The sequence below is a fragment of the Lynx canadensis genome, chromosome X (genome assembly GCF_007474595.2).
Source record: "Lynx canadensis isolate LIC74 chromosome X, mLynCan4.pri.v2, whole genome shotgun sequence".
Taxonomy (NCBI): domain Eukaryota; kingdom Metazoa; phylum Chordata; class Mammalia; order Carnivora; family Felidae; genus Lynx; species Lynx canadensis.
This window is the reverse complement of record NC_044321.2, coordinates 91,657,811-91,670,887: the sequence shown is the minus strand read 5'-3', so window position 1 is coordinate 91,670,887 and position 13,077 is coordinate 91,657,811. Positions and strand designations below refer to the sequence as shown.

The 13,077-nt window shown below is 43.1% G+C and overlaps 2 protein-coding genes across 2 annotated transcripts in view; both read right to left on the bottom strand.

The window, feature by feature from the left end:
• HTR2C (5-hydroxytryptamine receptor 2C) overlaps positions 1–13,077 on the bottom strand; it is a 168,320-nt gene that overhangs the window by 107,087 nt on the left and 48,156 nt on the right. The window lies entirely within an intron of this gene.
• On the bottom strand, positions 10,680–12,011 carry LOC115507451 (COUP transcription factor 2-like). Its single transcript, XM_030305801.1, has 2 exons — positions 11,839–12,011; positions 10,680–11,697 (listed from the first exon to the last, which is right to left on the bottom strand). The coding sequence occupies exons 1-2, from the start codon at positions 12,009–12,011 to the stop codon at positions 10,680–10,682; spliced, it is 1,191 nt and encodes a 396-aa protein (XP_030161661.1).

Here is a 13,077-nt window from a genome sequence, read left to right as displayed (position 1 = left end):
CATATCACTAAACATATTCATATGGTATAAAAGCAACTCTGTTTCAAACTCACTATTAAGACAATAGAATGGGTTGAAGGAATAAGGCCTTGGAAAGACGCAGAGGTAGATATTTACATTTAGAACTATTCTGAAATTTTTTGAATACCCCAAGGTCTTTGATTACCCTGAAACGGGACAATGGGATCTTTGTTCCTAGATAATCTTGAAGAATGGGACAGACTAACTACATGTACTATATAGACTCCATAGATTATTTCTTAGGCTCTAACACAACTAAAGAACAAAAAAGTGTAGTAATGTCCCTCACAAATTTATAGTCACTCAATCCCTTGACTATCACTTATAGTCTATCAAGAATACTTCATCACTGATAGTATATTAAGAATAAACTTGGGGTGCCTGGACGGGCCAGCCGGTTAAGTGTCCAACTCTGGATTCTGGATCGGGTCACGACCTCACAGTTTGAGAGTTCAAGCCCATGTCTGGCCCTGCGCTGACAGAGCCTCTCTCTCTGCCCCTCTCCTGCTCGCGCTCACTCTCTCTTTCAAAATAAATAAATAAACTTAGAACAAAGAATAAACTAAGCAACTTAATTTATGCAAATTGTAGCCAAAATATAAGTGCTTAGAAGGACATAATTCAGCATTGTTCAAAAGACACTCTGGGGTGCCCGGGGGGCTCAGTCGGTTAAGTGTCCAACTCTTGGTTTAGGCCCAGATCACGGTCTCACTGTTTTGTGAGTTCAAGCCCCGCGTTGGGCTCTGAGCTGCCAACATGGAACCTGCTTGGGATTCTCTGTCTCCCTCTCTCTCTCTACCCACCCCCCCCCATTTGCCCTGTCTCTGTCTCTCTCAAAATAAATAAATAAACTTAGACAAGAAACCAGCAAAAGACACTTTAAGGGCCTGCAGATAAATGTAAAAACTTGATAGAAAGCAAAATCCCTAGAAAATAAACATTATTTTATAATAGCGGTAGGTAATACGTCTACACGGCTTGCTGTGTGCCAGGCACTATTGTAGGTGGTTTATTTACTGTACTCTTTAGTTTTTGAATTATGTGAAGTACATACTATATCAACCATATCCTCATCCTCCAAACTCTTACCTACACACAAGAGAAGAGGCTCCTACTACTTTCTGTCTTATTAATATTGTCCTTGGTTGTGGGTGTGCCTAGCAGTACTCATTTTTGTGGCCTCCATGTTCTATAATTTTTGTTGCAGTTTATTTGTTTTGAGAGAGAGAATGAGAGAGTGCAAGGAGGGGAGAGGCAGAGAGAGGGGGGGACAGATAACCCCCAGCAGGCTCCGCGCTGTCAGCACAGAGCCCAACGTGGAGCTCGATCCCGCGAACTGTGAGATCACGACCTCGGCCAAAATCAAGAGTCCGGCGCTTAATGGACTGAGCCACCCCGGCACCCCCACGCTCTGTAATTTCTAAGCTAGAAGCTCACTGTTTAAATTCTGAGAGGTTCTTGGCATTTTTTAAATCTCATCGCTTGAGAGAACTTCTAATTAAGATCACTAGTAATTATAATTACTGATCGTTATTTTCTTGCTGAGAAAAGCCTGCAACAGGTTGGCCTCTTTTTCAGTTGATTCCTGAAAAAGAATTAATGACATTTTTAATGCCGTTAGTTTCCAATAAGAAGCTGCATTACGGGCAGGATCCGAGTTAACGCTGTGTAGGGTTAATGCAACACGGGGGGATGTTCGGTGCCTTGTGTGAAAAACATGATGAAGCATGAATCATAAGTCTCTTGTATAGTAACAAAATAACAACTACCCTAAAATATTTGGCATCCTGTGGCACAGTTAGAATCTTAAGTAGTTCTCCATTTTAATTACCACAAAAAGGATAATTAAGCGGTTTCAAAATCTTTCTTACCCAACTCTCCCTGGGCCAAAAGTCTGAAGAAAAGAATTTTCTTCTTGAGAACATGTCACTGAAGGGGAAGTCACGGTTTTCTTAAGAACTGTAATTTTTCTAATGTTCTTCTAAGAATAAACCATGGCAAATGTGCTTGGAAAAGACTGACATTAATAAAGTCATTTCCTCCCCAGATGTAAGTTAAAGTAGCCAAATGACAACTTGAATTTAAGATACAACCACAACTTCCCCCAAAATGACCCTGATTTTGTCCTGTCTCTACCTCAGTTCATCTGAATTAGGAAGTATTTATATTGACAAAGCATAAGATGTCGTTAGAATCTAAAAATTAATAAAGATTTACAGGGCCCCTGGGCAGCTCAGTCGGTTAACCATCTGACTCCTGGTTTCAGCTCAGGTCATCATCTCACAGTTCATGGGATCGAGCCCCGTGTCCAACTCTGCGTTGACAATGCAGAGCCTGCTTGGGATTCTCTTTTCCTCTCTCTCTGCCCCTCTTGCGTGTGCACACTCTTTCTCTCTCTCTCTGTCTCAAAATGAATCAATAAGCATTTAAAAATAAATTAATGAAGATTTGCAATTAGTCTGAAGGTGGGGGCGAGGGAATGGAGGGGCAGGGATGGGGAATTACTTGGTTTTCTCCTCGTTTTATTAATACTATTGGGCGAAAACTGTAAAACTGATCCCTGAACTGCAATGGAATTCTTTCATCCTCTAAACGCTCATTTAAACACAAAACATGCAAAAGAATTAGTTTCCGCATTATGCCAGGGGATATTTGGGGTCTCTAAAATTTGCTTTAAGAGGCAGTTTAAGATGGTGACACAGGAAGAGCCCGAATCCACCTTCTCCCACGGATACAACGAATCTATAGCTACATATGGAAAAATTCCCTCTGGAAAGGATCTGAAAACTACCGGAGCAAGCTGCTCCACAGCGAAGGACAAAGAGGTCACATCAAGATGGGTAAGAGAGGCAGAGACGCGGTCTCACCAAAGGCCCTACCCATGGCACTGCAGCCCAGAGCTGGGAGGGATCTCCCAAATATGGAACTTCTCCCCGAAGAGTGAGGGGTTTGTGCCCCACATCAGCCCCCCCCCCCCCCAGCCCTTGAGAGCTACACCAGAGAGACGAGCTCCAGCCATGTCTGGTTTTAAAAGCCATGGGGGGGCGCCTGGGTGGCTCAGTCGGTTAAGCGGCCGACTTCGGCTCAGGTCATGATCTCGCAGTCCGTGAGTTCGAGCCCCGCGTCGGGCTCTGGGCTGACGGCTCAGAGCCTGGAGCCTGTTTCAGATTCTGTGTCTCCCTCTCTCTGCCCCTCCCCCGTTCATGCTCTGTCTCTCTCTGCCTCAAAAATAAATAAACGTTAAAAAAAAATAAATAAAAGCCATAAGGCTATGGAAAACAGACGCTCCGTTCTTAAAGGACTCGCACACGGATGTACTCGCCTTGGGACCCAGTGCAGAAGCCCCAGTCGGAAAAGCACCGGAACCATTGTGAAGAAGATTCGTTTGCTGGTCTTAAAATGTCTGGTAGAAGGGGAGGAGCTTGTTGGAACTCTCTCCAGGAACAGAGATACTGGCAGAGCCCATTTTGTCACTCTTTTTTTTTGTTTTGTTTTTTCACTGCTGGCCCCCGGTGGTGTTCCCTACTTCCTTGCCTCAGCCAGCCAGCAAGACACCCTCCCTCATGCATCACTCGAACAGCCTCCCCTCAAAAAAAAAAAAAAAAAAAAAGAAAAACCGGCCAGGGGAGTGCCCCACCCGTGTACCACTCCACGTGGGACCTAGCAGATGCCCCTTGAATGACTGACTCCAGTGGCTAAGGGGAGTTGCACTTCTGGACCTTACGGTTCTGAAACAACTGGAGAGACAATTCTTTGCACACTACCACCCCAAGGGCACGGCACAGACAGCTGACGGAAACACCCCCCCCCCCCACCGTCTTCGTGTGAAAAAACGCCTATCTAGTTGATCTGGGGCTCCAGCGTAGGGGGCAGACCCCAGGCTTCCCACGCATCTGAAGGCTACAGAAGTGCTCCTAAGGAAGACAGGCTGGGGGTATGACGCTGTCTTCGAGCTTTCACCTGGCCTCATGAAAACGCACTGGTACCCCTAAGAAAGGAGCTCATAGACTCACCTGGGGCCCCGAATTTTGCACCTGTCATGAAGGATCACTCTGTCTGGGGGCCAGCAGGGTCTATGATTGCGGACCCCCAAGACCATATATATTTGCATACCTTAAAAGCTGCTGAGAGTCTAGCTTCCAGTCAGCCTGAAACGAGGTACTAACTGAGGTCCCTCCCTCTGGAGTACCCACAAGACTTGGCACACCCTCAACAGTTGGGAACACCGGAGAAAATCAGGCTACTCAGATAATTATAAAGGTTTCAAGAGACAGCCAAGAACTAGGGCAAGGTTAAATGATAAGGCACGTCTCCACGGGGCCACTCTTGCAAGACTGGGGGAGATACCCATTTTGCCTAATACATAGAAAAAAAAAAAAAACCTCAAGGATACAAAGATAAGTAATTTACCTGATAAAAAGTTCAAAGTAACAGTCGTAAAGATGCTCACTGAACTCTGGAGAATGGATGGGCACCAAGAGAATTTCACCAAAGAGAAAACACAAGAAAGCACCACATGGAAGTCACAGAACAAAGAATACCATCAACGAAATGAAAAATACAGTAGAGAGGTTCAACAGCAGACTTAGAGGGAGCAGAAGGTAGAATCAGCGAGCTAAAACACAGGGCAGTGGCAGTCAACACAGAAGAGAGGCAAAAAAAAAAAAAAAAAGAATTTTAAGAAGTGACGATAGCTTAAGGGATCCATTTTCAATGCCAAACAGAATAACATTCACATTATGGGGGTCCCAGGAGGAGGAGAGAGAAAAGGGCAGAAAACGTCTCGGAAGAAATAATGGCTGAAAATTCTCTAACTTGAGGAAGGAAACAGACATCTAGGTTCAGGAAGCTCAGAGAATTCCAAACAAGATGAACACAAAGAGACCCACACCAAGCCATGTTATAATTAAAGTATTGAAAGTTAAGGATAAAGAGAGAATCTTTTTTTAAAAATTTGTAATGTTAATTAATTAATTACCTTATTTATTTATTTATTTATTTATTTATTTAGAGTACAAGTGCACAAGTGGGGCGGGGGCAGAGAAAGAGGGAGAGAGAGAATCACGAGCGGGCTCCACCCTGTCAGCACAGATGCTCGATCGCGCCGTGAGATCATGACCTGACCTGAGATCGAGGGTTGAACGCCTAACCGACTGAGCCACCCAGGCACCCCAGAATAAAGAGAATCTTAAAAGCAGCAAAAGAAAAACAAGGCCAGAAGGGAGCAGTGTGATATATTCAAGGTGCTGAAAGAAAAAAAAAAACTTAGCACCAAGAATATTCTACCTGGTATGGTTATTATTCAGAACTGAAAAAGAAATAAAGAACTTTCCAGACAAACAGAATCTAAAGGAATTCATCAACACTCAACTGGCCTTACCAGAAATGTTCAAGGGGCTTCTTTAAGCTGAAAGGCAAGGGCACTTATTAGTAACAAGAAAATATATGAAAGTGTAAATCTCTCCGAAAAAAAGGTAAATACACAGTTAAGGGCAGTGAATTAATGACTTATAAAGCTAGCAAATAGTTTAAAAGGCAAAAGTAATAACAATAACTGTAACTACAGTAATTAGTTAAGGGATACACATAAAGATGTCAAATGTGACTTTCAAAACAAAACACGTGGACAGAGTAAAAATGTAGAGTTCTGAGATGCATTCGTACTTAACCTGCTATCAACCAAAATAGATTGTTCAACACCTAGACGGTTATGTATGAGCCTTATGGTAACCACAAAGCAAAAACCCATAGTGGATACACAAAAGAAAATGAGAAGGAATCTCAGCATAACACTATAGAAAGTCATCAAACCACAAGAAAAGAGAGCAAGAGAAGAAGAAAGGGGCAGAGAGGAACTACGTAAACAGCCAGAAAAGAACAGAATTACAATGAGTACATACCTATCGATAATTACTTGAAATATCAATGGATACAGTTCTCCAATCAAAAGACAGAGAGAGCGGATGAATTGATTAAAAAACCCAGAAAACACAAGACTCATCTGTATGCTGCCTGTAAGAGACTCACTTCAGATGTTAAGGACACACAGAGACTGGAAGTGAAGGGATGGAAAAAGAGGTTTCATGCAAATAGAACCCAAAGTAAATTAGGGGTACCTATACAGATATCAGACAAAATAGGCTTTGAAACAAAGACAACAAAAGACAATGATGGACACTATACATGATGATAGAGGGGTCAATCCACTAACAAGTTATGATATTTTAAAATATTTATACACCCAATGTGGAAGGACTTAAATACACAAAGCCGATACTAACAGACATACGGGGAGAAATTGACAGTGATACAATAATGGTAGGGGACTTTAAAACCCCATTTATATCAATGGATAGATCAAGCAGACAGAAAATTAATGTGGAAACATAGACCTTAAATTATACATTAGACCAAACAAATAGATATATAGAGAACATTCCATTCAAAAGCAGTGGAATACATTCTTCTCAAGTGCACGTGGAACGTTCTTCAGGACAGATCACATGCTAGGCCACAAAACGAGCCTCAATGAATTTAAGAGTAAAATCATATCAAGCATCTTTTCTAACCACAATGGTATGAAACCAGAAGTCAATTACAAGAGAACTCGAAAAACTGCAAATACAACACGGACGAATCTGGAGACCATTATAACTGAAGGAAGCCAGACATGGAAAGCCAATGCCATATGGTATCACGGATAAAGATTTAACACATATATATTATGTATGTTATATATTATACCCTGCACTGGAATATTACTAAGCCATAAAAAAGAATAAAAATGTTCCGTTTGCACCAACACGGATGAGCCTAGAGGGTATTATGCTAAGTGAAATAAGTCAGACAGAGAAAGACAACTGTCATCTGACTTCCCTTATATGTGGAGTTAAGAAAAAAAATAAATGAGCAAACAAAACAAAAACTGTGTGATTCCATTTACATGAAGCTCAAGAACAGATAATTTAGCGATTGTGAGAGAAGTCAAAACAGTGATTATCTCTTGGGGCATGGTGCTGGTTATTGATGGGGTTGTGGCATAAGAAACTTAGGTTGCTAGTAACGGTACATTTCAATCTGGACTGATGGGGGAAACAAAGGCAAGAAAAATGTTGAAATTAAATTTCCCTACAGCTTGCAGCCCACGGACAGACACCTGAAGCACGCAGAGTGTGACCTTCCTCAAGAAACTCATGACTGCCTTAGCGCCTTAACGTTTACGTTTTGTTAAAAACTAAAGGTAACCTTATCTTGACAGCAGCAGGCTAAGATCCTGAAAGCCTTGCTTTCGAATTCCTTAGAAACTTACTTTATCTCTACCCCCCACTCCCTCAACAAATCTAAAATAAATGATCAGCCCCCCTCACACTTGCCAGTGTAGCTCTTTCTGCCCATGGGCCCTGTCCCCGTGCTGCAACAAAATCCCCTTTTTGCACGAAAAAACTCAAGAATTCTTAGCCATTTGCTCACAAACCCCGCTTCAAATTTCGTCGTGGAGGGTGGTTACAGTCGTGTGCATATAAATGTGTGTTAAAAAGAGTACTGATCGGGGCACCTGGGTGGCTCAGTTGGTTAAGTTTCTGACTCTTGTTCACAGCTCAGGTCACGATCTCGGGGTTCGTGAATTGGGCTCTGTGCTGACAGTGCGGAGCCTGCTTGGGATTCTCTCTCTCTCTCTCTCTCTCTCTCTCCCTCTCTCTGCCTCTCCCCCGCTGGCGCTGTCTCTGTCTCTCTCAAAATAAATAAATAAACTTAAAAAAAAAAGTAAAGGGGTGCCAGCGTGGCTCAGTTGGTTGAGAGTCCGACTTCAGCTCAGCTCATGATCTCGAAGTTCCTGGGTTCGAGCCCCGCGTTGGGCTCTGTGCTGACAGCTCAGAACCTGGAGCCTGCTTTGGATTCTGTGTCTCCCTCTCTCTCTGCTCCTCATTAGCTCATGCTCTCTCTCTGTCTCTCAAAAATAAATATATGTTAAGCATTTATTAAAAAGTAAAATATTAAAAAAATTACTGCTCTATACAATTAAGATTTTTGCACTCACTGTAGAAGTGTTATACCTCAAAACAAAATAGTACTTCCCTAGAAATACAAATTATCTACTGGAATATGATAAGAAGACATAGAAAAAAAGAATACACACCTAAAAAGATTTTAAAGAACTTTATTTTGGGAATAATTTCATATACAGAAAAGTTGCAACGATAATAGAGATTTCATATATTCCCATCCAGGTTTTCACATTGTTCATATCGTATCTTACCATAATACATTTGCCAAGTCTAGTAAACAAATATTTGCACATTAAAACAAATGGGGGAAAAATGAACTCAAAATGGATGAAAAATTTGAATGTAAGATCAGAAATCATAAAACTAGAAAAAAATATAGGTGATAAGTTCCTTGACAATATCATTTTGTCATTTCTGACTATAGAAGTAATGCCAACAAAAGCAAAAATAAACAAATGGGACCACATTAAACCAAAAAGCTTGTGCACAGTTAGATAAGAAACCATCAAGCAAAATAAAAAAGGAACGTACTGAATGGGAAAAGATACTAGCAAATCATATATCTATGAAGGGGTTATTATCAAAATAGTTAAAGAACTCCTATTACTCAACAACAACAACAAAAACCCAAGCAATGTGGTTCAAAAGCGAGCAGAACAGAATATTCTATTCTGTGGGAATAGACCTTTTCCCACCGAAGCATACAGATGGCCAACAGGTGCATGGAAAGATGCTCAGCATCACATATCATTAAGGACATATGACTCAAAACTACAGTGTCACCCAATTGTCAAAACGGCTATTATCAAAAAGACAAAAAATAACAAGTGTTGGTTGGTAAAGATGTGAGATCATCATGTCATACGCACAAAGCTAATGTCGTACCTCACTTTACACTGCAATTAAAAAAAATTAGCTTTGATGTGTTCATTTCTGCATGGAAAGAAAACTCTGGCTCGGAAACATTAGACAAAGGTAGCACCTTTTGGACCAAAATTGCACAGCCATTTTGTAACTTTCTTTTTCCAGATTTTGTAACTCAGTTCAATCGCTTATACTTGAGATGATTTCTCTCAGGCATTTGTAAATTTTTATTCATATTTTTTACCCCATACCAACAAGTAGATCTTTCTGACCTGGGAGATCACACAGAGATTTTTGTTCCCCATTTTTTCATGACTTGCTTGTCATCATCCTTCCCTATTTTCTACTTTCTTAAAATCCAAAGATACAATTCTGAAGGAAATTTCTCTGCGTGTAGAAATTGATGCATTGTGTCTACTTATTTGTTTCCATGAAATTTTGGAAGGCTCTTTCAAAACGGATGGGTTTGTGTTGTATGGAATCCTCTGGGTGATCGGGCCTAGGATATATGGTTTACTCTCATTTGGGGTGTAGGCCTGCTCAGCAAAAGATTATTTTTTTTAAGATACCAAATAAATAATACTTTAATTTTGGAATACTCTCATTTTCCCCTGGAATATAACACTTGATCAAATAATTCAGTTATTATATCTTTTACAGTATACTGACATATTGCACTTAAACAAAACAAAACAAAACCTAACTGTAAACTCGAAGATACCGAATGAATCATGTTACCTATAAGTGCCAACAGTATTATTCTGTCATGCTGATTTCAACTACATTTCTTTAAAAAAAAGGGGGGATGATATCAGCATTGATAACATAAAGGATTTCCGAATACACAAATGTAGGATTTCCATAACAATTCAAGAACTAAATGGGGCTCAACTCCAAGTACAAACGTTCACTTTCTATTCAAAAGACAGCATGCGTCTTGGACACATTTGTTGCTGCCAATAAATCCTACAGTCCATTCTCTAAAGCGTTTTTAAAAATCTAGGTTAGTCATAGTGTCTTTTGAGGGAAGAGGCAGGGTTAAGGGAAGCTAAGTGTTGTATGTGATTCCTCCAGTTCTCAAATTAGAGTGCTCGATTTCATCTAAAGTTTTTGGATACCACTTGTGTGTTTCCATCATCTTGGAATTGCCTTTCAAAGTTTTATGTCTTCCTGTGATATTTTCATGGACTCAGTTTTAATTCTTGAAGAACATACATTTTAAGGATACACAACATTTTAAGAAACCAAGATTATATCCAAACATATTATAGAGCCACAGAATAAAGTGGTTTGGAACTAGAACAGTACAAGAAGAGAACATAGATAAAACACAGTTAATAATTTGGGGAAAAAGGCTTACTTTCTCTCCATTCTGCACATTTTCTCCCAATCTCCTTAAAGGCACTTTGGGCAATATTTTTCACAAGTTTACCAAAACAAGAGGAAGACTAATTTCCTTTTTATACAAAAATAAGTAGCAGGCTGTTCCGACATAGGAATTTTTCGGTTTTGTGTGTGTGTGTGTGTGTGTTTTATTTTTGTTTGTTTTTTGGTGTTTTGTGGGGTTTTTTTGGTATTCTGTAAAAGTTCATTTGACAGTCTCTTTTTTTTTTTTCAAACTCACAGTCCATTAAATTCTTTCCCTCCCTTCTTCTGGCAAACTTGTAACATCCCTTTTATATCCTTTAACAGTATTAAGCAAAGAAACCAGTCTACCTTTTTGCTCTCTCCGTTTCAGCCCCCTGCCCCATTCTTATTTTGCCTTATTTTTTGAAGTGCCACGTACGGCTAGTTATTACTGCTGTAACTGTTACCTGACAGTAACATACCCCGGATGAGGGTTTTGATGGAGGTTTTACCTACCAGGTGGATGAAAAATAACTGCTCTATGACTGCGGAGGACACGGTGCGGAAGGAAGGGAGGCGAAGCAAAAGCTTTCCGAATCGCGTTGGTTGGTCGTTGTACTGGTTCCTAACGTATTGCTCCAGGGCGCACTGGGACTTCTCCTGCAAGCTTTCCACTTGCGCCGCGTCGGAGAGACCGCTGGCGTCTGAAGAGAACAGGACGATGGCCTTGAGGCAGCTGTACTCGGTGGGGTCGACTTGCAGAGCTTTGAGCTTCTCGGTTTGCTCTTGGAAGATCCGGGCGTTGTCCGTAAAGACAGCAACTTGGTCCGAAGACATGGGCGTGTTGTGTAAGCAGGTCGAGGCCAGGAACGAGACCACGTGGAGTGGCATGGAGCACCGCGCCCAGTTCAGCATGAACAGCTCGCTCCAGGTAAGGCGAAGCATGGCCACCTGGTCGCTGATTGGCAGGGCCGGGAAGAAGGGTATGTTCCGGGCCCATTCCACGGCGCCGAAGAGCATCCGCGCAGCCTGTTCGCAAATGTCCTCGAGGCTGAGGATGGTGTTGGGCGGTGTGAACTGGCAGCTTGACCAAGGCAAGGGGTTGGGCTCCGCGCTGAGGAGCAGAGAAACATACCCAGACAGGTTCGGATAGCAGTCGGAGGGTTGCCGGGTGGTCAGCGCAGATGGCCCGTGGGCTGGCTGGGTGGGCGGTCTCCTGTTGCTTTGCACTGCTTCTGGTTTCATACCGACGTCGAGGCACTTTCTGAAGCGGCAGTACTGGCACTGTTTGCGACGGTGCTGATTGACGCGACAGTCTCGGTTGGCTCGGCATCTGAAGCTCAGGTTCTTCGCCATGCTGCGCTTGAAGAAGCTCTTGCAGCCCTCGCACGTGAACTGGCCGTAGTGCTTGCCGCTTGCCTTGTCCCCGCACACCATGCACTTGATTTGCTGTTGCGGCGGCTCCAGTGGCGGCGGCGGCGGCGGTGGCGGCGGCGGTGGCGGCGGCGGCGGCGGTGGCGGCGGCGGCGGCGGCGGCGGTGGCGGCAGCGGCGGTGGCGGCGGCGGTGGCGGCGGCGGCGGCAGTGGCGGCGGCAGCGGCTGCTGTTGGTTACCGCCGTAGCCGTCAAAGCCACCCTGGTCGTCAGCCGCCATTTCGGTCAGCATGCTGGCTGGGCTCCCTTGTCTGGGCATCTGCGGCATATACACGGCCCAGGGCAGTGGGTTTGGCAGAGGTGGTACCTGGAAGACTAGGCTGTCCTGAAAGCCAGACATCTCATTCTGGGGTTCGAACTTCACGGGGACTCCTGAATCCATATCTGTGAAGGCCGCGTCCATATTTCCCGCTCACCCGTCTGTGGACGATGGCGGCTCTGGGTCTCTGGCACCGGCGCACTGCCTTTTGTGTGTATGATTGTGCGACAGGAAGTAGGACCGCGCCCCCAGCAGGCAGGGCGCTGGTTGGTTGAGGTTGGTTAGTTTTTCCTTTTTTGTTTCTAGTTTTGCAAAGTTTTATCGGCCTCTCTGGGCCCGTGTATTTGTTTTATCTGTTTCCCTCGACGAAGTTCTATCGGTTTGGAGGGCTTCCTGCCAGAGAAGGCGGGGTAGGTGCCGCGCGAGAGTGAGGGGAAGCCAAATATGGCGAGACAGAGGGAGGCTTAGGGAGAACCGCAAGTGGATTGTCTGGCTTCAAGACAGAAATAGGAGCCCCGCCCCCCCCCCCCCCCCCCCCCCCCCGCAAAAAAAAAGATCTCACTTGCGTTCACTCTCCCCCGCCCTCTCTGGTTCACTCCCAGAAAAAGATTATTACGGGTTTTTTAATTTGGGAAGCCTCTGTTGCCTGGAAGTGGGTCACTAGTACAAATGCACGCAGAAGACTATAATTCTTGGCCTGTGTTAACATTTGTAATTGCTTTCATCATTTCCATTCCCTATGGCTCGTAAGACTTTTTTTGTTTTTTGTTTTTTGTTTTTTACCACAGTCACTTAATAAAATAAAAACCAGAATAAAGAAGCAACCCAGAGTCTTCAGCAATGATGGCATTCAGAGGAAACTTTTGTCACCAATAAAAGACAGTATAAAAACTCATTTTGAGGGCGAAGGCTAGGGAGAAATAAGCTGGTACACTGTGCAAGGTGATTTCAGACCAACTAGGTGATTTCAGAACTTAAGAGAACTGTTGGGTTGAACCGTATGAATTTGCTAGTATTCAACTCTTTTGACTCACAAAACATGTCAATTTCATATAGCTTATCCTAATATCAATCACTTCTTAGGGAACAAATTTATGAGAAGCAGCACCATATAATACCTAAGGACTTTAGAATGTGATTGCTTGCA

Excerpts from the sequence above, each read along its gene's own strand:
- LOC115507451 (XM_030305801.1), bottom strand. The coding sequence starts at position 12,011 with ATGTCTGGCTTTCAGGACAGCCTAGTCTTCCAGGTACCACCTCTGCCA. Across the intron at positions 11,698-11,838 it reads TACGGCGGTAACCAACAGCA|GCCGCAACAGCAAATCAAGT; the intron begins GCCGCTGCCGCC and ends GCCACTGGAGCC.